This window comes from Macaca nemestrina, chromosome 2 (genome assembly GCF_043159975.1).
Source record: "Macaca nemestrina isolate mMacNem1 chromosome 2, mMacNem.hap1, whole genome shotgun sequence".
Lineage (NCBI taxonomy): Eukaryota > Metazoa > Chordata > Mammalia > Primates > Cercopithecidae > Macaca > Macaca nemestrina.
This window is the reverse complement of record NC_092126.1, coordinates 92,674,241-92,699,753: the sequence shown is the minus strand read 5'-3', so window position 1 is coordinate 92,699,753 and position 25,513 is coordinate 92,674,241. Positions and strand designations below refer to the sequence as shown.

The 25,513-nt window shown below is 40.5% G+C and overlaps 1 protein-coding gene across 1 annotated transcript in view; it reads right to left on the bottom strand.

Annotated features, from left to right (window-relative positions):
• Positions 1-1,423: 1,423 nt before the first annotated feature.
• LOC105489963 (ubiquitin specific peptidase 13) overlaps positions 1,424-25,513 on the bottom strand; it is a 130,402-nt gene continuing 106,312 nt past the window's right edge. The window contains exons 17-21 of the mRNA XM_011755135.3: positions 22,871-23,014; positions 19,898-20,064; positions 17,908-18,061; positions 3,817-3,901; positions 1,424-1,604 (exon numbers count right to left, since the gene is read on the bottom strand). Of these exons, the coding sequence (XP_011753437.1) occupies positions 1,511-1,604; positions 3,817-3,901; positions 17,908-18,061; positions 19,898-20,064; positions 22,871-23,014 (644 nt within the window). The 3' untranslated portion in view covers positions 1,424-1,510. The remainder of the gene's footprint in view (positions 1,605-3,816; positions 3,902-17,907; positions 18,062-19,897; positions 20,065-22,870; positions 23,015-25,513) is intronic.

Below are 25,513 nucleotides of genomic sequence, written 5' to 3'. Positions count from 1 at the left end.
CCTGGTTGTTCTGTTTATTTTCCTACAGTTTCTAAAAAGACCCTTTCAACCAAACAAATACATGTTAAACAGGCAGCAATAAATCCTTTTTCATTTGACCGAATAATCTGAAATAGCAACTCCAGAGACTCTAGAATTTGGTACAGACCAGTAGGAAAATTATAGAAATTACAGAATGCTATCATTCCACTTTTCATCACATTGGAAACTCTAATCTAATCCCAGGTTGCAACTAAAATGCTGAAATAACCAAAATGAAAAGGATAGTCTATATAAAATTTCTTTGCATCTAAAATCCTTAGAGTGTCCAAGATCACACTGTCGGTCACATCAGATAAGCAGTAAAGACAAGTCAGAAGGTGATAAACCAAAAAAGGGCAGAGATGAGACTACGGCCCCAGAAAAACAAGGAAATGGAGGCAGATAAAGAGCTCAGAGACAGGAAAATCACAGACAAATTTGGGGCACGTGACATGACTCCAAAGAGTTATCATGTGAGATGGTAAAAAGAGATTAGCTATTTTAACTAAAAATAAACACCATACCTTTTGGGGAAAGGGGCTGCTGAGAAACAGAGAATTTACCTACCTTTGACAAAGTACAATATTATGCTGCTGTGGGCATCTAGCATTACACCAGCAAATGTCCCAAACCCAAGTGAATTCTTGACAGCACTTAAAGGCATAACTCAGCCCTTTTTTTTACTCCTTAAAATCTAAGTGGGGAACTAATCTTCTCGAAGGTTCCTGAGTCATAGTTTTGTGAAAATATTTACTTGCTTTTTTCAGATATGCTTAATACCAACTGCTCAGCCTTTAAAAACCAACTTGTCACAGATTTTCTAGTAGACTCCCTTTTCTAGTAAGTCTCACACTCTCAGTCACTCTCACACACATTCACACAATCATATTATGAATTTTGATACGACTTAAATTAAAAATATCTTTCATTGCAGAGGCTCTATTATGGACAGAGCATAGTATCTACATGGATACATCAGAAACTACTGTATGTCATGAAAAAAATATGTCACAAATAAAGCCCCTCCAATTGCTGATTTTCTATATGAAACACAAGTGGGCTTTTCATTTGCTGTGGGTAAGGCCACACCACTGGCCACATTATTTGGTTTCTCCGGAGGCCACTACCACTGACCCCCAAAGCAAAATAGAGGGCTGGGGGCACATCTCCATTTCTGATGTGCTGATGGCAGATCCTCCACCAGCAATATGAATACTTTTTTGTTTTTAAATATCATCCTCTTTTTGAACATTTATAAAAACTATCTACAATATAACAGTGTATCATCACTAATAGAAATTTCTTCCCAGTTCTATTTCAGAAGGTGTCAACTGATTGTGCTCTTTAAATAAACTATAAATACCACATGTATTCCTTCATGTCTGGTTGTTTCAACTTCTTCTTCTTCTTCTTCTTTTTTTTTTTTTTTTTTTTTTTGGCAAATTAAAAAGGCGTATGGCTTCTTCTTGCCAACTTTTATGTTTGAGGTTTAGCTTGGTATCCTGTGGTAAAAGTACATGTAGCCCAGGTCTTTAGGGGGCCTTTCTGAGGCACAAACTTTGTGGTCATTGTAAATCACCCATCTGAAACAAGACAGAAGCATTTGATGGATTTCAGTCAGTTCCAGGAAACTTTACAGAGAGAAGTTACTAAACCATATGTCACACAATACTTAACCATGATGTTTTAATATACTATACTCAAGTTCGTTGTATAAAAAGGAACAGAATGCTGGTAGGGAATTACAACCACTTTTTTTTTTTTAAGAGACCTCATTCTGTTCCTTAGGCTGTATGGTAGCACAATCTGAAGCTTCAAACTCCTGGGCTCAAGGGATCCTCTTGCATCAGCCTCCGGAGTAGCTAGGAACACAGGCACATGCCATTATACCCAGCTACAACTACTTTTTGATTCTTAAGCTCAATCAAAAAGTAGTTACTAAAATGTATCTGGAGCCTCCAAACATTTTAACCTTTGATCCCATAACTCCCTTTATAGAAATCCATACATAGCCTGAGAAATTGAGTGAAAGAATTATGTACAACAATGCTTATTTCAGTCTTAGGTATAAAACTAGCTTAAAACCAGAATTTTAAAAAAATCCATGCAGTGAACTATTATAGAACTATTAAAATTTATTCAAAGAATATTTGTCAAAGTGAGAAAATAATCATGATATAATATGAAATGGGAAAACACAGGTAAAAAATTGTATGTACTCTGCACATATTTTAAGCTTTTAGTTAAGTTGTAAATACATGTGCATATTTATATGTAATATGTGTGCATATAGACATATATACACTTTCTTCCAATGAGCCAATACAACAAAGAAAAATATATCAAAATGTAGACAATGGTTATTGTTAGGCTTCCAGAGTACATATTCTTTGTATATTTTTATATTTATAAATTATTTACAATGAATTTTATTGCTTTAAAAATTATAATTAAGCTATTTTTCTTTTAAAAAGAATTTTTACTTTATTTTCTTTGACTTCATTCCATAAAGTGTTTTTAAAAGAGCTATTGTGTTTGTAATAAAAAGAATTCACGACAAAGATTAAATCCCAACCGGGCACGGTGGCTCACAACTGTAATCTCAGCACTTTGGGAGACCAAGGCGGGTGGATCACCTGAGGTCAGGAGTTCGGGATCAGCCTGACCAACATGGCGAAACCCCATCTCTACTAAAAATACAAAACTAGCCGGACATGATGGCGCATGCCTGTAATCCCAGCTACTTGGGAGGCTGAGGCAGGAGAATCGCTTGAATTTGGGAGGTGCAGGTTGTAATGAGCTGAGATTGTGCCATTGCACTCCAGCCTGGGCAGAGTGAAACTCCATCTAAAAAAAAAAAGATAAATTGCTGTGCTCAACTATATTATCAATCAAGTCAAGAAGACAAAACTAAAAGACACACCACAAAAGAACACAATGGAGTCCAGGTGGGAAATGGCCAGTCCTGCAGTGGGAGCCATGGAGCAAGAGGCCACACTCAGGCATTTCTCCAGCATCCACATGGCCTGAGCACTGCCCTCAAGCAGAAGTGCCAACCCACAGGCCACTCAGTACGGAGCTGCAGGAAGGGCACCAGTGGGGCCTGTAGGGATCCAGCCCAGGGAGAAGGTTCTGAGGAAAGCAGCAGTCTTTCATTCCACAACTGTCTCATTCCCGGTTCACCATACACTTAACAATTCTACTTAAGAAGGCTGAGAAGCCAACTGTAAGGCTGTAGTAAGGCAATGCACTGAAGGTTTAGAGCTGCCAGATAAGACACAGGTTACCCAGTTACATCTGAGTATCAGGTAAGCAATAATTAATTTCAGTATAAGCATGCCCCATATAATATTTGGGACATAGAATACTTGAAATTTATTTATACTAAAAAATTATTCATTATTTATCTGAAATTCAAATTTAATAGGGCATCCTGGTTTTTCTTATCTTGTTTCATTTTGTTGGCTAAATATGGCAATCCTAGGGAGGTTCCAATTACAGCATACATTCTGCTGCAGGATGCATCTTTATTTTGGGAAGTAAGTCACCTTGGTATGATAGTTGAAAGTGGCTTTGAATACCAGCTCTGACATAGCTACTTACTAGCTAAGGTCAAGCTATTCAGCCTCCCTGAGTCTCAGTGTCTTGATGTGTAAAAGGGCATTAACAATGTACCCTTTACAAGACCAATGTGAGAACCAAATGAGATAACATACAATGTCCTAGGAGAGTGCCTGGCATCTAGTAGGTACTCAATAAATCATAGCTATCATTTACCTTCTAAAAATGACTCACCTTCCTTCCTTTTTGATATGGCAAATATAATGACCACTCATTGTGGATGTTCCCATGTGACTGATGAATGCAAATAGCTCATATGCTGTGAAAGAGGAAACAACTCAGTTACAAGGCAGCATTTTCAGAATGAAGAGCACTTCTGGTTAGAATTTAAAACCAACAATAGTATAATCCAGCAACTGTTTAGATTTGAAAGACAAGGTCTATTTATCTTGCTATGTTGACAACTCACACATACTCAGAGTGACACTAAATTCAACCTGCAAATTTGTGATCACAAAAATAGGACATAAATTATCAAAGCACAGCTGATGTTAAATTCAAATGTGGAAAGCGATTTTTAAAAATCCCACAACCCGGTCTGGTGGCAAGCTTATGGGTGGATCTAAAAGGGTAGTCCTGGCTCTATCGCTTCCAAATAGCATGAGGGCGGACAAGTTGTTTCCTCTTTCTGAGCCTGTTTCTTTATGGGGATTAAAAAAAAGTCCACCCACTTTGCAGGGTTGTATAAAACTTAAAATGAGCAAGTCAGACTAAAATACCACACAAATGTCAAAATTATGAGGAAGAGAGCAGATAGCTGTTATCATTTATAGAAGAGGATAATGCTTTGTGCAGGATTTTTCACTTTCTCATGATTATAACTTATGTGGGACCAAACTTCAGGCTTCATGCTTTCTGAACAAGGAGATATATGGCCTCTGAGACAGTGAGACCAATGTTTATTCTCTAACAAGTACCTCCTGCAAAATAAGGCCCAGAACTCTATGATATCCATGTTGAATCCATTTTAGCTCATGTTGCCAAAGTGGCTTCCATGGACAAGTACCAGTCCACTCAGCAAACTGTTACAGACTACAATGAGATAGTATGGAAACTGAGAGTGCACATTTACAAGACTTTAGAGTAATTGAGAGTAAAATGCATGTCCACTGAATTTAATAAGGAAAAAAATGGGCTTGCATATTGATTTTGCTAGTGCTCCACTTTTACTACATTTTCCAAAAAAAGTATTGGTTCTGGACAGAGCTTTTCTCCTACTCCTCTGTCTCTCATTCTTTCTCTCTTGCTTTTCACTCAGGCTCATTCAACTTACTCAGTTGTCAATCCCCAGTCCTCATCTTACTCACTCTTCAGCAGCATCACATACTGTTGATCACCTCCTCTGTTCTCAAATACTTGCCTCCAGGACATGACTCTCTTGGTTGTCCAGCTGCCTTACCGCCTTACTGCTTCCCTTCATCTCCCTGACCTTTGAATTTTGGTGATCTGGGGTTCAAACCTTCTTCTTCCCCCCTCTACCCAGACTCTCTTTCTCTCTCTCTCTCTCACTGTCTGTGGCTGATGTCATGTAGTCTTATGGCAGTAAATGATATTGTTTTTTTAATTTCATTTCTGGAATGTTCATTGTTAGTGTATAGAAATAGAATTGAATTTTGTATACTGATCTTGTTTCCTGCAACCTTGGTGAACTCATTTGTTAGTTCTAATTGTTTTGTAGTCGATTCCTGTGGACTTTCTATATATAAGATCATGTCATCTGCAAATAGAGACAGTTTTACTTCTTTCTTGATAATCCAGATAACTTTTACTTCTTTTTCTTGCCTAATTGCAATGGCTAGAACCTCCTGTACAATGTTAAACAGAAATGTCAAGAGGGGCATCTTTATCTTCTTCCTAATCTTAGGAGGAAAGCATTCAGTCTTTCACATTAAGTATAAGGTGAACTGTGGGGTTTTTGTAGATACATTTTATCAGGTTGAGAAAGATCACTTCCATTCCTAGTTTGCTGATCATTCTCCCCTCAGCCTTATCTATCTCAGTCAATGGCAATTCCATTCTTCCAGTAACTCAGGACAAAATCTTGCCTTCTCTCTCACACTCTTTATCAGCAAGATGAAGTCCGATCCATCAGCAAATCCTGTATCCAGAATCCAAAGGCTTCATACAATCTCCACTTGTAACTCCCCATCCAAGTCACCATCATATCTTATCTGAATTATTACAATGGCCTCTTAATTGGACTCCCTGCTTCCTCCCTTTCCCCCACCAACTATTCTCACCATAGTTGCCAGAGTGGTTTTCTTTCTTTCTCTTTCTTTCTTTCTTTCTTTCTTTCTTTCTTTCTTTCTTTCTTTCTTTCTTTCTTTCTTTCTTTCTTTCTTTCTTTCTTTCTCTTTCTTTCTTTCCTTTCTTTCTTTCTTTTTCTTTCTTTCTCTTTTTCTTCCTTTCTTTCTGTCTCTCTCTCTTTCTCTCTCTCTCTTTCTTTCTTTCTTTTTTCTCTTTTTTCTCAAACCCTTATGTCAAGGGCTGACTTTCAATAGATTGCAGAGAGGGAGCTGCTCTGCTACATAGAAAACCCCAACCCAGAAGCAGGTCGTCTACCAATGGTTTAGCACCAGGTTCCCCATGAACGTGCGAGGGGGCGGCTGCCTTTCTGGCTGCACTCTGTTGTTCTCTTTTTCTGTTGTTGTTGTTGTTTGACATGGAGTCTCACTCTGTCACCCAGTCTGGAGTGCAGTGGCGCGATCTCGGCTCACTGCAACCTCCGTCTCCTGGCTTCAAGCGATTCTCCTACCTCAGCCTCCCAAGTGGGATTACAGGCATGTGCCACTGTGTCTGGTGTATTTTTGTATTTTCAGTAGAAACAGGGTTTCATCATGTTAGCCAGGATGGTCTCGGTCTCCTGACCTCATGATCTGCCCATCTCGGTCTCCCAAAGTGCTGGAATTGCAGGCATGAGCCACCACGCCAGGCCCATTAGTCTTTTTTTTTTAATGGAAGTCAAATTGTGGTCATTACTCTGCCCCCAACACCCTCCAGTGGCTCCCTGTATCTCTGAGTAAAATCTCACTCTTGCAGAGGCCTATGAAATCCCCTTACCTCCTCCCCTCATCCCCCTTATTCTGCTCCAGCTACCTTGGCCTCCTGGCTGCTCCTCAAACATGCTTGGCAAGACCTGTCCTTCAAGCTTTAAACCTTCAAGCCTTTATACCTACTGTACCTACTGCTCTTTCTTTCTGAAACTCTCTTTTTTCAGATGTCATGTGACTCACTCGTCACTTCATTGAGATCTCAGGTCCAAATGTCACCTCATCAGAGAGGCCTTCCTGAACCTTCCTTATAAACAGTAACTCTCCTTCCACCCCTGCCCTCACTCCTGTTGCTCCCGTTTCCCTTATCCTGCTTTCCTGTCCATACCGCAGAAAGTAACACCTACTATGTTGCATTCTTTTTTTTTTTTTTTTTTTGAGACGGAGTTTCGCCCTTGTTACCCAGGCTGGAATGCAATGGCGTGATCTTGGCTCACTGCAACCTCTGCCTCCCGGAATCAAACGATTCTCCTGCCTCAACCTCCCAAATAGCTGGGACTACAGGCACGTACCACTATGCCTGGCTAATTTTTTTGTATTTTTAGTAGAGATGGGGTTTCGCCACGTTGGCCAGGCTGGTCTCAAATGCCTGACCTCAGGTAATCCACCCACTTTGGCCTCCCAAAATGCTGGGATTACAGGTGTGAGCCACCGTGCCCAGCTGCTATGTCACATCCTTACTTGTGCATGTATTTATTGTCTATCACCTTTTACCCCAGGCTAGAATAGGCTCCATAAGGACAGGGAGTTTGCTTTGTTTACTGAAATATTCCAGGCACAGAGAACAGTGCTTTGCACACTGTAGGTACTCAATAAGTATCTGTTAAATGTATAAATAAATGAGTGAATGAAGGAATGACTCCTTCCACTTCATTTCCTCACTTGTTTTTATATCTTCTTATAGAGTATATATTTTTGTAAACCTCTTACCAAAGCATAAATTGGGGTATAAACTGGTGAAATAATTATTTAATCAGAAATGAATCAGAGAAGATTGCCTTTCCCTTAATTAACTGAATTTCTGTTGCTAGCTATCACATCAACTGAAAAAAAAAAGAAAAGAATCCCAGGTCTGAAATCAGAAGCCAGGCAAAAACAGTTGAAAATGATAATCATTTTGCCTGGTATTTATTTTTTGAAACAGTGACCCAGGCACCTTACCCTTGTCTGTCCTCCAGTTCTGTCTCCCACACTAAGAACCCACCTTTACCTCCCTGTGTAAGCAAGAAAGGGAGTGAACTGAGATCCTTGTGTTTCTTGGCCCCTGTTGGCTTTTTAAGCCCTTTTGGACTAATTCTATATCATATTCCTAATCTTCAATTTAAGAGATAGAGTGCTGCTCTCCCAAAAATGTGGCTGCTCTCTAAGAATTTTCATGAAATGAAGAGAGGATACAGGCCAGGCATGGTGGCAAACGCCTGTAATCTCAGCACTTTGGGAGGCCAAGATGGGTAGATTGCTTGTGCTCAGGAGTTTGAGACCAGCCTAGGCAACAGGGCAAAACCCCATCGCTACAAATACAAAAAAAATTAGCCAGGCATGGTGGTGTGCACCTGTAGTCGCAGCTACTCTGGAGACAGAGGTGGGAGAATTGCTTGAGCCCAGGGAGTCAAGGCTGCAGTGAGCCCAGATCACACCACTGTACTCCAGCCTGGGCGATAGAGTGAGACCCTGTCTCAAAAAACAAAAAAGAGAGAGAGAGGATACAATACCCCAACCAAGGCTTTTCCCCACAAGGATGTCCTGCAAAACAATGGCTTCAACAATTCAACAGAGTGTTTCCTGAGCACTTCTCACCATAAGACAGGGTCACATCAATGAAACACAGCACAGATACCAACACAGCCAATGGGTTGACCAGACAGATACAAAGGACAAATCCATACACCCCAATATATCCAAACATGTCACTAAGCCCCCCCAAAAGCATTTTCCTCTCTTTGTTTAAAAACAACTCATGTACATACTCAGAACCACAAAAATAAAATTTAAAAGGTTAGCATAAATCTTAGTCCTATTATTTAAATTAACCATGTTTATCAATATAAGCAACTGCTCCATGCATTATTCATGACCTCCTGCTGGAAACAACAACAAAAGAGAATCTCTCTCAACACATTTGCAAAAATTAAACAGGTAATAAATCTCAATTTATATTTGTCTCCAAAGAGAAAATCAAGGTGAATTCACCAGAGAGAGAAACTACTGTTGATTCTTCTCTAAGTTCCCAGAGATGTCCTCCCAAAAAAAAACACAAAAAACCAGCACTCTAAAACACACTCCAAAAAACACACACTAAGAAATATTTAAGTTTTTCTGTTGAAAGTCAAAATTTTGAAATGCTTATCTCGTCTCAAGCTGCCTTTTCTATTTACTTAAAAAGGAATTTCTAACATTTCAAAAATGTTGACTTTCAACAGAAAAACCTTCAAAGTACCTGGAAGAATTAGACAAAATTGACAAAACCACTATGTCTCACATCTAGTGGACAGTGTCCCTCCAAATGGACAGAATTAAACTGTGCCTGAAACTAACATTCCTCCTCCCCACAAAACTTGTCCTTTTTGAACTCCAGGAAAATCTCCCCAACCTTGCTAATAAGAAGATTTTTAAATATCAAATGTTGCCACTAACATCCCTACCCAACCTAACAGCAATTGTACTCTTTGATTTTGTTATTTGAGAAAGGACTGTTTAAAAAAAGTTTATGAAACTTGGAAGGTAAAAGAGGCAGGCAGCATACCCTTTCAATGTCATATAGAGGAAAGGCCACCCAAAGATGATCTAGGGGAGGGATTGGCAAGTGACCCATTAGCCAAATCTGGCCCACATCCTGCTTTTGTACTGCCAAGGAGAAGAATGGGGAGAAGAATATGAGACAGACATGTATATGGCCCACAAAACCTGAAATATTTATTATCTGGTTCATTAGAGAAAAATGTTGCTGGTAGGGATGAACTCAGTTCATCTCACTATTTACTACTTGATATAGTTTGGATATTTGTCCCCTCCAAATCTCATGTTGAAATACTACCCCCAATGTTGGAGGTGGGACCTGGTAGGAGGTATTTGGGTCACGGGGGTAGATCCCTCATGAATATCTTGGTGCCCTCCCGTGGTAATGAGTGAGTTCTCAGTCTATTAGTTCATGGGAGAGGAGGTTGTTTAAAAAAACAGCATGACACCTCTTCTTTTCTCGCTTGTTCTCTCCTCACCATGTGACACGCCTGCTCCTCCTTTGCCTTCCGCTGACTGAAAGCTTCCTAAGGCCTCTTCAGAAGCAGATCCAGCACTGTGCTTCTTGTATACTCTGAAGAGCTGTGAGCCAAATAAACCTCTTTATTTTTTATATAAATTACCCAGTCTCAGGTATTCTCTTACAGCAAAGACTATAAAACTACTAATACACTACAGATTAAAGATCTCATACTTAGTGGTGTTACTTGCTAACTTGCAGATTTTTATCTAGTAAAGACATGAAAAAATTCTGTCTAGTAGAACACATATCCTCAAGGATGTACAGATTTATAAATTGGGGTATAAACTGGTAAAATAATTATTTCAAGAATTTATGGTCCTGAAAGACACTGACTAATTTTAAATCTAACCTGGCAATCTCATCCTAACATTTCTTTTTAAAATTGTCTTTAAATATCCCAGCTTCACAAATGCTTTTAAACCGGTAATAACATCTGACTGATTCTCTCATTAATTAATGAGTTTTTTTTAAATCTGTGATAGGTGTTCATTTTACACTTACCTGAAAGTCATGATCTTGCCTTTTGGAAAGTTATGCTTTAAGAAGTGTCATGACCAAAAGCAACTCTGGATTCAGAAGTGTCTTTAAATGAATTTATTTGTATAAGCCATTATAACATCTAAAATATATACAAAGCAGTAGTATCTCATCAGGGCACGATGCATTATTTAGTCCACAGAGAGTGCTCAGAACACAGAGGCACCAAAAGACTCCCTAAAACAACTATCAAGACCCAGAGGCACTGCAGTCTTCTGGTGAGATAAACTGGGTTCTCATCCAATGCTCTTTACTTGATTAATTTGTGTCACTGCGTGTCTCTAACTCCCTCTGTACAGAGCAGGGGAAATAAAATTGCCAACTCACTAACATTTGCCTTATAAGCACCCAATATCTGGGTATTTATCTGGGATATGCTTTTCCCCACAAGGTATTCATGAAGCAACCACTCCCATGACCCAAATATCTCCCACCAGGTCCCACCTCCAACACTGGGGTTTGCATATCAACATGAGATTTGGAGGGGACAAACATCCAAACTACATCAAGCGTAATATACAAGTTCAATCTCCCACAGCTTGATTTCCCTTTCCCTCTTGCCCGCTCTGAGAAAAAAACAGTGTGGAAGGGAGGAATATTTGGAACTTTCAGAAACTTCTAAATTCTCGAAAAGAGAAACAGACCTAGGTAAATCAGTAATATTGGAAGGCAGCTGATAGCAACAAAATTGTAAAGGGTCTACAAATTGCTTCCCCCAACCCTAGCCAGCTCAAAATTACCAATCTCTCTGTTACAATGCCGAATGCTCCAAAAGGCAAACACTTCCTCCCAAGTCTAATAGTTCTCAATCATTTATACTTCACTGTAAATTAGTTTACTCAAGAGTGGCTGCCTCTTAACTTTCAATAGCACCGCGGAAAAAATTAGGAACCGCAACAAGCGCTAAGTGGGAAGAGAATTAGCACCAGTGGCATGAAGTAAGTCTACGTGACTTTCAAGCAGACCACTGGCGCTTAGCTTCCCGGGGAGCTGTACCTTTCGCCCTCCAGATCCTCTTCCGGGTGGTGTTCCTCAGGCAGCTCAGCACCTTAGAAATCCCAGCGTTATGCAAATGAATGTCTCTCTGCTCCCCGGCTGGAAAATCTCAGCAGCGTCAGAGACATCTAAACCATTACAGCAAAGTGGCTGAAGGAGGCGGAGCAGGTTCTGAGTAATCACAGCCTAATCACATGTTAATTACGTTGGCAATCAGTGAGTTCTTAAGAAAAATTAAATGCTCATTAAGTGAAACATGAAAACAGAAATGATTTTGCACATAGCAGAAGCCCAGATAGGTCAGAGTGACGGCCTGATTTCCAGCTTTGAAGTCTTAAAAAACTCAACAGAAAGTTAGGTGCTAGCCCTAAAATGTGCAGAACATGGTAGAAAATAGACTCTCGCCTCCATTCCAATACAAAATGTGAAATAAGATGACTCAATCGGGGATAAAGGAAAAACTGCATAGCCTTCAAAATCAGACAGGCCTGAATTCTAACCGGGTTCTACCACTAGCAAACCACTTAGCTTGTCACCATTTCCTCATCAGAATACCTCCCTACAAGCAGTGAAGGAAAAGTGGTCAAGGAAGTGCCTGGCACAGAGGAGGCATTCAGTAAATGACAGCCACTATTTCATCAAGTGTTAATAGCCCTAACCCTTTTAAACAAATTAGATGACATTTAAATAATCGTTTCATGCAATAGCATTACTTCCTCATTCAGAAAAATGGAAACAGTGATTTTTAATTAACATATTCCCAAAAGGAAAAATTTGATACAAGTGCTTCTTTAATCCCTATCTTTGTAATAATCACTTTTTTCCACTTCGTAACACCTACCTTATTATTTCAGTGTTAACCTGGTGTGACGGTGTCCCAAGTAGCCACGCCCCTCCTTCTTAAAGCAATAGTAACCTAACACTGCTTTTAAGGTGGTAATTCTCAAGTTTCAGCTGCATCAGAACCACCTGGATGTCCTGTTAAAACACCGATTACTGGGCCTCGCCCAGAGCTCCCAACTCAGCAGGTCTGAAGTTGGGCCCTATAATTCCTAAGAAGTTCTCAGGTGAAGCTGATTCTACCGCTTGGAACCACACTTGAACCAGTGCTTGAAGGAGATCAACCCATCCCTTCTCAGCTCGGATGGAAGATGTCTCCCTGCTCGGATTCTAGGAGTGAGGCCCATAACGCGGGCCTGAGTCAACCTGCCTCAGTGACTTGGAGTAGGACAGGGCACATGACGGAGTCTCATAGTCTCAGGCTCTCAGGACCTTTGCTGAGAACTCTGGGACAAGACTCGGCTAGATTTTAACTTGGAAAGATATAGTTGTGGGAGGTGCTGCAGCCATCTTGTGCCATTAGGGAGAGCCTGTCTGGGACTGGAACCAACGTAGAGGAAGCAGAGCCAAGGGGCCCATCCAGCTAAAAGACTTTGAGTCCTGAATCATGGCAGGCCTACAGCCCAGTGCCCCCAGGACTTGTCAGCCTTCATGAGAAAATATTTCCCTTTTTGCTTAGACAGATTTATCTTGGACTTTCTGCCACTTAAAACCCTGAAAACAGGTTGTTTTTACATTGTTTGTTTTGGTTCCTCAAACACCAATTACCCCTACCCTTTAATTGTATTCAATATTCTCAGCCGGACAAGGTGGCTCACGCCTGTAATCCCAGCACTTTGGGAGGCCGAGGCGGGCAGATCACAGGGTCAGAAAATCGAGACCATCCTGGCCAACATGGTGAAACCCTGTCTCTACTAAAAAAAGTACAAAAGTTAGCTGAGCATGGTGGCGCGTGCCATAATCCTAGCTGCTCAGGAGGCTGTGGCAGGAGAATCACTTGAACCAGGGAGTACAAAGCTGCAGTGAGCTGAGATGGCGCCACTGCACTCCAGCCTGGCGACAGAGCGAGACTCCATCTCAAAAAACAAACAAAAAAAATTATCAAGTCAAATATCTCAGTCAATTCACCAACCAGAAAAAGTAAAAAGAAATGACTTGGGAATTTAAACAACCTAGCTAAACAGAACACACATCTTCCCAGGTTAACCTATAAATTTGATGTAATGCCAGTCAAACCCCTAGAGAACGGCCAATTACAAAATCGGTAACTTTATATAATTTAGCAGCAGTAATGTTTAATATATTATAGGGAAAATTTTTATTCATAAGTAACACTGAAAATATAATTTTGAGACACAACTAAACTAGAAACGCCCAGCATAGTTATGAAGAAAACCATACAGCTTTGCAAGAGTTAGAGAAGGGGTGAATAAATCAAAGGAGAAGCATATGTTTCTAGCTAGAAAAACTCAATATTGTAAAGTGATTAGGTATTCCCAAACTAATCTACAGTACATGAAACTCTCATAAAAATCAATAAAAGAAAGCTGACAACCTCAATAAAAGTGAGAAACTGGCCAAAGGAAATAAAGAAGCTGTTAACACAAGAAGAAAAATACCTAGGCAACAAAGATACAAAAAATATAAAAAGCGCTCAACCCAACAGCACTGCTGGGGAAGGCTGGGCAAACAGAAGAGTCACCAGTGTGACCAGGATGTGGCCCCCCTGTTGTGTTTGTGGAGGGTCATGTGATGGTAATCTGCATTAAAACCTTAAAAATACGTATTTTTCACTCACAAAATTCCCTTCCAGAAACTTACCCTAACGACATAATGAAATGAAGGCCCAAGGCTGTTTATCACAATATTATTTTTAGTAGAAGAAGGAAAGAAGGAAGGGATGGAAGGAAGAAAATGCTGAACAAGCTTTTATTCCCTGGATAGGGATTACATTAGGCATGTGCGGTACTTCTGTGAATTAAATTCATCCTTTAAGAAACTCATTATTTGGCTGGGCACAGTGGCTCACACCTGTAATCCTAACACTTCAGGAGCCAGAGGCGGGCAGACTGCCTGAGCTCAGGAGTTCGAGACCTGCCTAGGCAACATGGCAAAATTCCATCTCTACTACAAATACAAAAAATTAGCCAGGTATGGTGGTGCACGCCTGTAATCCCAGTTACAGGCTGAGGCATGAGAATCACTTGAACCCAGGAGGCGGAGGATGCAGTGAGCTGAGATCCCGCCACTGCACTCCAGCCTGGGGAACAGAGCAAGACTCTGTCTCAAAAAAAAAAAAGAAACTCTTTATTTAAAAATCATAGTGGTCATCTTCTGAATGTGGAAATATCTTCATTATTTGAAACTCTTTCTGTAATAATGTGGTATTTTATTTAAATGATACTTAATTAACCTAGAATTAGGTATATAAATTATGGTACATGTTTATAATAGAATATTGTTAATATATGTTCAACAATATAGATTTCTATACATGTACAACTACATAACTCACAGCCTAATCACAGCCTAATCACATGTTAATTACATGTTAATTACATTAAAGGAAAAACAAGTCACAAAATAGCAATGTATAGAATAGAATGTCATATTTTACACTTCTATGGATCTATATTCATTTTTATACATTTGTCTAAAAAGGTCTAGAGAATATAAACAAAACATTATTTTGTGGTAATTGCTGGGGAGTAGGATTGTAATTTTTAATTTTGTCTTTTATCTATATAGATAAATATATATCTATATTTTCTCAAGTTGCTAAAATTAATATATATCCTTCAATATAAATTGTTAATTTACAAAGGAAAAAGAAAGCAACAACTCACAACATGAGTTTGGGTGCTAATATAGTAAAGTACAGGAAGTCATGTTTTTCCCTCCCTTTGATTCATGCAATGTAACACAGTAGTACACAGCCAATCCCTCTATATGGTACTTTGTGGAAGCAGCAAAAATAGTGCCAAAGTCTGTTACCTCCTGGCATTCATTTAATTCTTCATTCAATCAGTTATTTCCTGATCACTCACCATGGGCCAGGCACAGTGCTGGGGAAGCTACTTTGAAAACATTTGTGGTTCTGTAAAATCAAACTCAAAATGCATTTGGCAAATTAGGTTTCTGCTTTTCTGTCTTAATAGTTAAATGTTTCATCTACTACTGCCTTTCTATCCTGCATATCTTGCATGCGATTTCTAAGTGCATCTCATAGTGCTCCTTCGCTACCCTCACCCACAATCCTTGGGGTTTGACCCATCGTGCCTTAAAGGATGCACCTCAAAATCCAGCTGTGGCAGGAATATCTACAGATCACTCTGAGGTAGAGGAAGCCCTGAGGAGATGATGTGGCTGTTCTTTATCATTCCTGACCATCTGTGAGAGAGTGGCTGCTGCCTCCAAGCTCCAGAGGAAAGGAAACCCTAAAGATCAGACCTGCCTTCCCTCTACAGCCAAACCTTGGCAGCTTTACAATAGCCCCACCTTGTGGTTAATTCCTTCTGCAAGGACTCATCCTCTCCAGGGAAAAGTCCATTATGGAAAATCAATGAAGCAGTGAACTGATGGACGTGTAATACGTGATAAATCCTGCTCATGCATTATTGAGTAACCTGTCTGTTATAGCTTTAAATATTTTAGGTAAGCTAGTAATTTTTGCAAAGTAATACTAGATACTTTAAATGAATACGGAAATTGAAATTGGGAGAACTACATCTCATCCTTTTCTTATCCCGTTGGCATTGAAACAGTTTCAGTGATGAAATTCCTATTTTATATTTTAAAAAAAAGAAGAAAGTTCCCTCCTACCATCTCTCTCTAGCTCTATATCAATACGTACATATTAGGTCTGGAAAGAAGATTAATGAGTAGATCTGCCACTATATGATTATAGGAACAAATGCTGCTAGTGTAGATTTAGTTAAATACAATTGTTATTTACTCAGTAAGGATCTAGGAAGGCAGTCCAGAGAAATGGAATCTGTGGTCAAGTTCTAAATAGTGATGAGAATTTTAGTGTGCAGTGACAGGAGAGAAGGTTCATTTCAAAAATAGGGGTTAACCTGAGCAAACACCTGCAGGTTGAGAAGAGAGTTGTTGACAGCTGAGTTGGTTAAGAGTGTGGCTATAGTCCCAGGCATCCCAGCTGCAGGTATAGAGAGTATAGAAGTGACACTGGGAGACCAGGTGGCCTGGGATCTGACTGGAGGAGGTGCTGAATGGCCAAGTTAAAGAGCCTGAACATTACTCTAAAGGCAATGACAGCCCAAGAAGCAGGATATCACAACGGTTAAGAACAAGGATTCTGGCCAGGCGCGGTGGCTCAAGCCTGTAATCCCAGCACTTTGGGAGGCCAAGATGGGCGGATCACAAGGTCAGGAGATCGAGACCATCCTGGCTAACATGGTGAAACCCCGTCTCTACTAAAAATACAAAAAACTAGCCGGGCGAGGTGGCGGGCGCCTGTAGTCCCAGCTACTCGGGAGGCTGAGGCAGGAGAATGGCGTAAACCCGGGAAGCGGAGCTTGCAGTGAGCTGAGATCCAGCCACTGCACTCCAGCCTGGGCGACAGAGTGAGACTCCATCTCAAAAAAAAAAAAAAAAAAAGAACAAGGATTCTGCATTTGAATCTTGGTTCCATCTCTTAAGAGCTGTGTGGCCTTTGGCAAGGTACCCAACCTCTCTGTGCTTCTATTTTTCTCACCTGTAAAATCAGTTGTAGTGAGGATTACATGAGTGTTGATATGCAAAGTGCTTAGAACACTGCATGGCACACAGTGACATACATAAGTGTTTACTATTAAAAGGCAGAACAACAGCCTATGGCACCTCTTCCTATCATCCTGAGACAACCCTTCAGGATATTATCAGTAGTTGGTATGAGTTAAGGATATGATCAAGGATGAGACCACTTTGCTACTACTCAAAAAACACTACCATGAAAACAAATGTTCCCTTTTTGACAAAAGCTCCCATGGTCCATGAAGAAATTTTACCTCAAAGGAACAGACAAAATCAAAGTTGGCCCTAAATTTAGGGACACACACATGACCAAGCAACATGATTCTGACATGACTTTATCAGATCACCGGGGCCTATGCAAAGTGGCAAACTGCACCATTTCTAAGAAGATGGGATCCGGCCAGGCACGGTGGCTCATGCCTGTAATCCCAGCACTTTGGGAGGCTGAGACAGGCGTATCACAAGGTCAGGAGATCAAGACCAGCTTAGCCAACATGGTGAAACCCTGTCTCTACTAAAAATACAAAAATTAGCTGGGTGTGGTGGCGCATGCCTGTAATCCCAGCTAATCGGGAGGCTGAGGCAGGAGAATAGCTTGGACCTGGGAGGCGGAGGTTGCAGTGAGCCGAGATCATGCCACAGCACTCCCGTGTGGCAACAGTGTGAGACTCAGTCTCAAAAAGAAAAAAAAAAAAAAAACGAAGAAGATGGGATCTGTGCTAACTTCTGAATGATGGCAAAGGCTTGAATATGTCATGGTGGGAGGGAAGGGCATGAGCTGAATGTATAGTCCTGACTGTTCAGACAGCCTCTAAGGCAAGAACTTACTTCCAGATCCATCTTTGACTCTAGGTCCTTCAGGCTTGGCCTCAGAAATAATGTTTGCATTGGCGTTATTCTCCATCTCAATCACAAAATCACTGTCTTCTTCAAACTCAGGGTGGCTAAAGATCCAATCCAGTGCTCTTTCCAGGTTATTATTCTAACAACAAAAAAGAAACACACATTTTTACAATGCATGCAGCCTCAGACCTCACTATGTCCTGACCATTTCAACTAGATGTCAAGCAGATAGGGAAGGAGGCCTGAATTCATTAGTCCTAAGTGCCACTGAGTAAGAAGCTCTGACTCTGCATGACAGGCACGTTCAGTTGGCATGGCATTCTGCAAGCCTCCCAGCTGACATCTGTAATTGGATTTACTGGAAAACAGTTCTAAGCAGCAGATCAGCATTCCAAAGCTTATCTCAATGTTAGCTCAGCCTTTCTGCAGGAAGATGCTGATAATAATAGGTGTGGAATAACCAAGGTTATGGCATTTAAGTGCAGCTCTTTCTAAAGCCACTTTAATTGCACACACTACCTTCTCTACCAACTGTATTTTCTGCAGATAACTTTGAACAATAGAAGGATGCCAGTGTGGTACTATGTTAGAGCCTTCTCTCCTGGAATGTTAGTAAAATGTTTGAATTCCAGTAAAGACAAGATCAATATCTTGATTAATGACAACGACACTGATTAGGTAAGTATACTTGTTTAAATTGAACTCCATGTACTTCAAACTAATTGACCATAAAAATATTTCCATCTTTCTCAGCTTGTGACATCACTGGCAAGTTAAAGAATTTGTATAGATGTAGAACCTCTAATGAAACAGTCAGGCAAATAAAATGAGTGGAGCACAAGAAAGTACCCCACATAAAACAAATTCTGGTTGAGATATTTTAATCATCTTAAAGGGAGACAGATTGTTCCAGCCACATTCTCATGAAACAGTCAAGAGCCACTGTCAGCAATGGATCCTAGCAGGTACCCCATCAGGATAGGCAAGAAGTAATCGAGAGCAGATATCTACTCAAAAGTGGATTATGGTGTGACCAGGAAGGATGGGTTTTGTTTTGTTTGTTAAGTACTTTCCCTAGATATTAAACAGATATCAGCACTGCAGAAGGGAATCGTGTACCCTGTAGTTTCAGGGTCCCTTGTTTTTTGTTTTTTGGTTTTTTTTGAGACGGAGTCTCGCTCTGTCACCCAGGCTGGAGTGCAATGGCGCAATCTCGGCTCACCGCAAGCTCCGCTTCCCGCCATTCTCCTGCCTCAGCCTCCGGAGTAGCTGGGACTATGGGCACCCGCTATCACGCCCGGTTAATTTTTTGTAGTTTTAGTAGAGACGGGGTTTCACCGTGTTAGCCACAATGGTCTCGATCTCCTGACCTCATGATCCGCCCGCCTCGGCCTCCCAAAGTGCTGGGATTACAGGTGTGAGCCCCCACGCCTGGCCCTTGTTTCTTTATATCAAGAAGTTCATGGCTACCAGAAGAACCTTCTCTTTCTGCAGAGAGAAACAGCAGCAGAGAATTCCAAGGAGCCATTCAGTTTTTTATGAGGACTTTTAAGAGACATTTACCCAAGGTCTTGGTATCAGAAAAGCAGTCTATCTCCTAAAGGACTTCTTACTGAACATGGAATTTCATGTGTCCCTCTTTCCTCCAGGGCCACAAGCAGGCTCCAAGTCAAATTTGTGACCCATTAACAAATATTCAAGATGATATCAAGTTTCTTTCAGTTTGCTCATATTACCCCAGATTTGTTATCTCCTTATTCTTAAATTCTCTGTGTGAAAATCATTTATTTTAGCTTTATATTTACAATAAGCAAATAAATCTTTATGAGCTATGGTGAGATTCATATTTGGATGAATCAAACATGAATCAAAATGATCAAAGTACATTGGAAAATCTCAACTCTTACAGAAATAAATTCACACACACACACACACACACAGACACACACACACACACACAGTCTCTCATGCTCACCGTTGCTCGTAGTGCCTGAATAGCCTGATTTCTCTGAAATCCCATGGAGGTGATGATAGCAACGATTTCCTCTGGAGGTTGGTTATCCAATCCAGTAGCACCAAAAACAGAGGCTCCAGCAGAAGCTGCCCCTCCATAACCAGGCATGGTCAGCGGCTCAGCAAAATCTGAGAAAAATAACCACACCCAAGTCTTTTCCTTTTTCTTTCTCTTTTTTTTTTTTTTGTGTGTGTGTGTCCTGAAACAACACTAACAAGGAAAAGTATGATTCTGCAAAGTTATAATAATCAAGACAGTCTGGGCCAGGCCCAGTGGCGCATGCCTGTAATCCCAACACTTTGGGAGGCCAAGGTGGGTGGATTGCCTGAGGTCAGGAGTTCGTGGCCAGCCTGGCCAACATGGCAAAATCTCGTTTCTACTAAAAATACAAAAATCAGCAGGGCATAGTGGTGCACGTCTGTAATCCAGCTACTTGGGAGGCTGAGGCACAAGAATCACTTGAACCCAGGAGGCAGAGGTTGCAGTGAGCTGAGATTGCACCACTGCACTCCAGCCTGGGCAACAAAGCAAGGCTCTGTCTAAAAAAAAAAAAAAAAAAAAAAAAAAGGACAGTCTGGTACTAGTATCAAGACAGACATACGGATCAATTAAATAGAATTGAGATTCCAGAAATGAAACCATATACCTGTGGTTAATTGATTTTCAACAAGACCAGTCAGTGGGGAAAGGACATTATTTTCAACAAATGATGCTGGGACAACTGGATATCCACATACAAAAGAATAAAGTCAGACCCTCACCTCACATCATACACCAAATTAACTCAAAATGGATCATTGACCTAAATGTAGGAGCTAAAACTATAATAATCTTAGAAGAAAACATAACAGTAAGTCTTTTTGCCATTGGATTAGGCAGTGGTTTTTTATTCACAACACAAAAAGCACAAGTGATAAAAGAAAAAAAAAGATAAATTGGACTTCATCAAAATTAAACATTTTTGTGCTTCAAAGGATACCATCAAGAAAGTGAAAAAACACCAGAATGGGGGGAAAATTACAAATCATATATCTCATATATCTTGTCTCTGGAATTTGAAAAGAACTCTTAGAACTCAATAATAAAAGGATAACTTCATTAGAAATGGGTGAAGAATTTGAATAGACATATCTCCAAATAAGATACACAAACAGTCAATAAACATATGAAAAGATGCTCAACATGATTAGTCATTAGGAAAATGCAAACCAAAACCACAAGATACCACTTCATACCCACTGGGATAGGTGTGATAAAAAAGATAATAATAAGGGTTGGTGGCAATATGGAGAAACTGGAACTCACATTCACTACTGGTGGAAATGTAAAATGGTTCAACTACTATGTAAAACAGTTTGGTAATTCCTCAAAAAGTTAAATATGGAGTTACCATATGACACAGCAATTCCACTCAAGAGAAGTAAAAATAAATGTCCATCCACACAAAAACTTGCACAAAAATGTTTATAGCAGCATTGTTCATAAAAGCCAAAAAATGTAAAAAACCCAAATGTCCATGAATTGATAAAGATTAATAAAATGTGGTATATCCATATTATAGACTATTATTATTGTTGTTGTTGTTATTATTATTATTATTATTATTATTTTAGACAGAGTCTCACTCTGTTGCCCAGGCTGGAGGGCAGTGGCATGATCTTGGCTCACTGCAACCTCCGTCTCCTGGGCTCAAGCAATTCTCCTGCCTCAGCCTCCCAAGTAGCTGAGACTCCAGGTGCCCGCCACCATGCCCAGAAAATTTTTACATTTTTAATAGAGATGGGGTTTCACCATGTTGGCCAGGCTGGTCTTGAACTCTTGACCTCAAGTGATCCTCCTGCTTCAGCCTCCCAAAGTGCTGGGATTACAGGCATGAGCCACTGTACCCGACCCAGTAGATGATTATTTTACCATAAAAAGGAACGAAGTACTGACACATACTACAACATAGATGAATCTTGAAAGCATTATGCTAAGTGATTGAAAGCATTATGCTAAGTGATAGAAACCAAACACAAATGACCTCATCGTATATGACTCAATTTATATGAAATTTCCAAAACAGGCAAATCCAGAAAACAGATTCGTGGTTGCCAGGGGCTGGGGTGAGTGGGAAAACGGGGAGTCACTGCTAATATATACGAGATTTCTTTTGGAGGGTACAAAATGTTCTAAAATTTGATAGTGGTAATGGTTGCACAACTCTGAATTTATGGAAAACTATTGAAATGTACACTTTAAGTAGATGAATATATGCATTATAGCTTAATAAAGTAGATAAAAGAAAAAGCTAACTAAACAGCTTCCGTTTCTTCACGGCCATGTTTCCATTTCAAGTTTTCATCATTGCTTAGTTGGAAGTATATCCCATATCTCTCTATTGGTCTTTTTGCCACTGACTTATAAACTTTAAAGGGGTGAATTATATCTTAATAAAGCTGCTTGCTTTTTTTTTTTTTTTTTTTTTTTTGAGACAGAATCTCGCTCCGTCACTCAGGCTGCAGTGCAGTGGTGCGATCTTGGCTCACTGCAGCCTCTACCTCCTGCGTTCAAGCGATTCTCCTGCCTCAGCCTCCTGAGTACCTAGGACTACAGGTACGCACCAACATGCCCAGCTAATGTCTGTATTTTTAGAAGAGACAGGGTGTCACCATGTTGGCCAGGATGGTCTCCATCTCTTGACCTTGTGATCTGCCCACCTCAGTCTCCCAAAGTGCTGGAATTACAGGCGTGAGCCACCGTGCCTGGCCTAAAACTGTTGTTTTTAAAAACAAGAAGAAAGACAAAAACTGGCTTTCTCCTCCACTGCAGCAGATTAGGGACTGTAAAGTCATTTTCTAGGGATACAACCACAGGGGCCTTGGAAGGACCAGGACTCAGCATCACTAAGGGTCACATCAGACTCCAAAGCCATTCCATTTTCTTGTCACCTACCTGGCTCTTCCATGTGAACGATGATCCAGTTGAAGGCCACCTCGGCACCCATGTTTCCAGTGAAGTACACAGCCTTGCGACATGCTTCCAGCGGGAAACCCATCTCGGCCAGCTGCATCACTGATGACTCATCGATGTCTGATGCTACAGAGCACAACAGGATATTCTAGTGTGAAAGAGGAAACTCTATCGCTTCTTGTCTTAGCTGCTCTTCACTCTCTTATCCACATGCTACCCAAAGAAAGTGCTATTTTGTTGGGAGTAGATAATAGTTTTATTTTGTTTCGTTTTGTTTTAAGCCATCCAAATATTAAAGCTCTTTGGGCTAAGTTTATATCTTTGACCCAAATAGGAACCAAGTTAATCACCTGGACAATCCAAGCAATGAAAAACAGTTCCCTAGTTTCATATGGGGAGATTTAGTGTATTACCAGAATGATTTCAGAGCATTCTCAAGACCTCTACAGCAGCCTCTCCTATGACTGAAACTTGAAGAGAAAGCACTATCTACAGCCCTAAAAGCCTGTTCCTTAAACCTCACAGAAAGTTAATGCAGGTCTTTAGATACATCTGGCAATCATAGGAAGCAATCAGCTCTGGGAAATGGAGAGTGCAAATGTTAAGTATAGAAGTAAAAATTTCCTTTTTTAATTATACAAGTTTAAAATATTAAGAGACAGCTTTACAAAGTAACTTGGGCTCAGACACTTCGGGTTTTTTCTTTTGTTAATGACATATAGATATTGATAGAGATGTGTGTGTAAAGCTGTGTGTATGTAAGGATACATACACATACACACTGTTCTATTATACCAAAAGAGGAGAAAAAACTGGAATATAAAATATATCCCTTGGGTTTTCCATGTCCTGAGGACTCTACTAAAACTTCTGTCAATTTTCTGGCAATCAGTAGAAGAACTGAGAAGAGAGATAGCTGTTCTACAAAAATTTTGTATTGAAATGCATTTACCAGGCGGGTGCGGTAGCTTACGCCTGTAATCCCAACACTTTGGGAGGTCAAGGCGGGTGGATCACGAGGTCAAGAGATGGAGACTATCCTGGCCAACATGGTGAAACCCCGACTCTACTAAAAATACAAAAATTAGCTGGACGTGGTGGCGTGCACCTGTAGTCCCAGCTATCTGGGAGGCTGAGGCAGGAAAATCGCTTGAACCTGGGAGGCAGAGGTTGCAGTGGGCTGAGATCACACCACTGCACTCCAGCCTGGCGACAGAGTGAGACTCTGTCTCAAAAAACCAAAATGCATTTACCAAAGTGCTCTCTTACAAGGAAGATACATAAAACATCCTATCAAGGTCAAATGTTCAGAAAACAATTATGTTGGACAACAGTGATTCCCAAATGGTGTTCTGCAGGATCGTAGTGTTCTAAGAGATGTAATCGTTGAATTAAAAATGGGGTTTCTGTGGTCAAATAAGTTTTTAAACCTACATAGTCTATCTTCTCCTTAGAAATTCATGATGTGCATTAGTACAGTGAAGACTCAAAAGTTCTGTAGTAAAGAATCCTACAGTACAGAAACTATGAAACTCTGCAGAACACCTTTCAATGGCAGTTGAGATATAATCTCAAACATACATGTTGATAATATTAGACTAGAAATATATAATTCCGGCCAGGCATGGTGGCTCACACCTGTAATCCCAGCACTTTGGGAGTCCAAGGCAGGCAGATGACAAGGTCAGGAGTTCGAGACCAGCTTAGCCAACATGGTGAAACCCCATCTCTACTAAAAATACAAAAAATTAGCCGGGCGTGGTGGTGTACACCTGTAATCCCAGCTACTCAGGACGCTGAGGCAGAAGAATCGCTTGAACCCAGGAGGCAGAGGTTACAGTGAGCCAAGATTGTGCCACTGTACTCCAGCCTGGGTGACAGAATGAGACTCCGTCTCAAAAAAAAAAAAAAATAAGAAATATATAACTCCATTTTTGTGAAAAATAAAGTGAGCCAGGCACAATAAAGAATAGAAGGATATACCCCAAATGTCAACAGTGGTTATAGACAGGTGATAGAACCATGGATGATTCTTCTGACTACTCTATAGTCTCTAAATGACTTTTTACTTTTGTAATGAGAAAATAGTTATTCTTTTTAAAAATTTAAGGGCTGGGCACAGTGGCTCATGCCTGTAATCCCAGCACTTTGGGAGGCTGAGGCGGGTGGATCACGAGGTCAGGAGATCAAGACCATCCTGGCTAACACAGTGAAACCCTGTCTCTACTAAAAATACAAAAATTAGCTGGGCATAGTGGCGGGCACCTGTAGTCCTAGCTACTTGGGAGGCTGAGGCAAGACTCTGTCTCAAAAATAAAAAATAAAAAATAAAAAAACATTTAAGAAAGATAGGATGCAAATGTCAGTTCATGACAGGTAGTTTTATTTTCTCCTGATTGTTGGTAAGACAGCATGCTTAGATCCAGGAGGAAACAAATGGCCAAACCAGCAACACTAAAAAATGGCTGCATGCTCTCACAGTCAGAGGCAGTCTCCTCTGGCACAGTGAGTTCCAAATGCCCATCACTTCCCATGGCGTGAGATCCCGCAGGTCAGCTCTCCACAGCATTAGACGCAACAAGCAAACCTCTCACATGCCAAGATAGTCTAGTGGCCTGAGAAGCA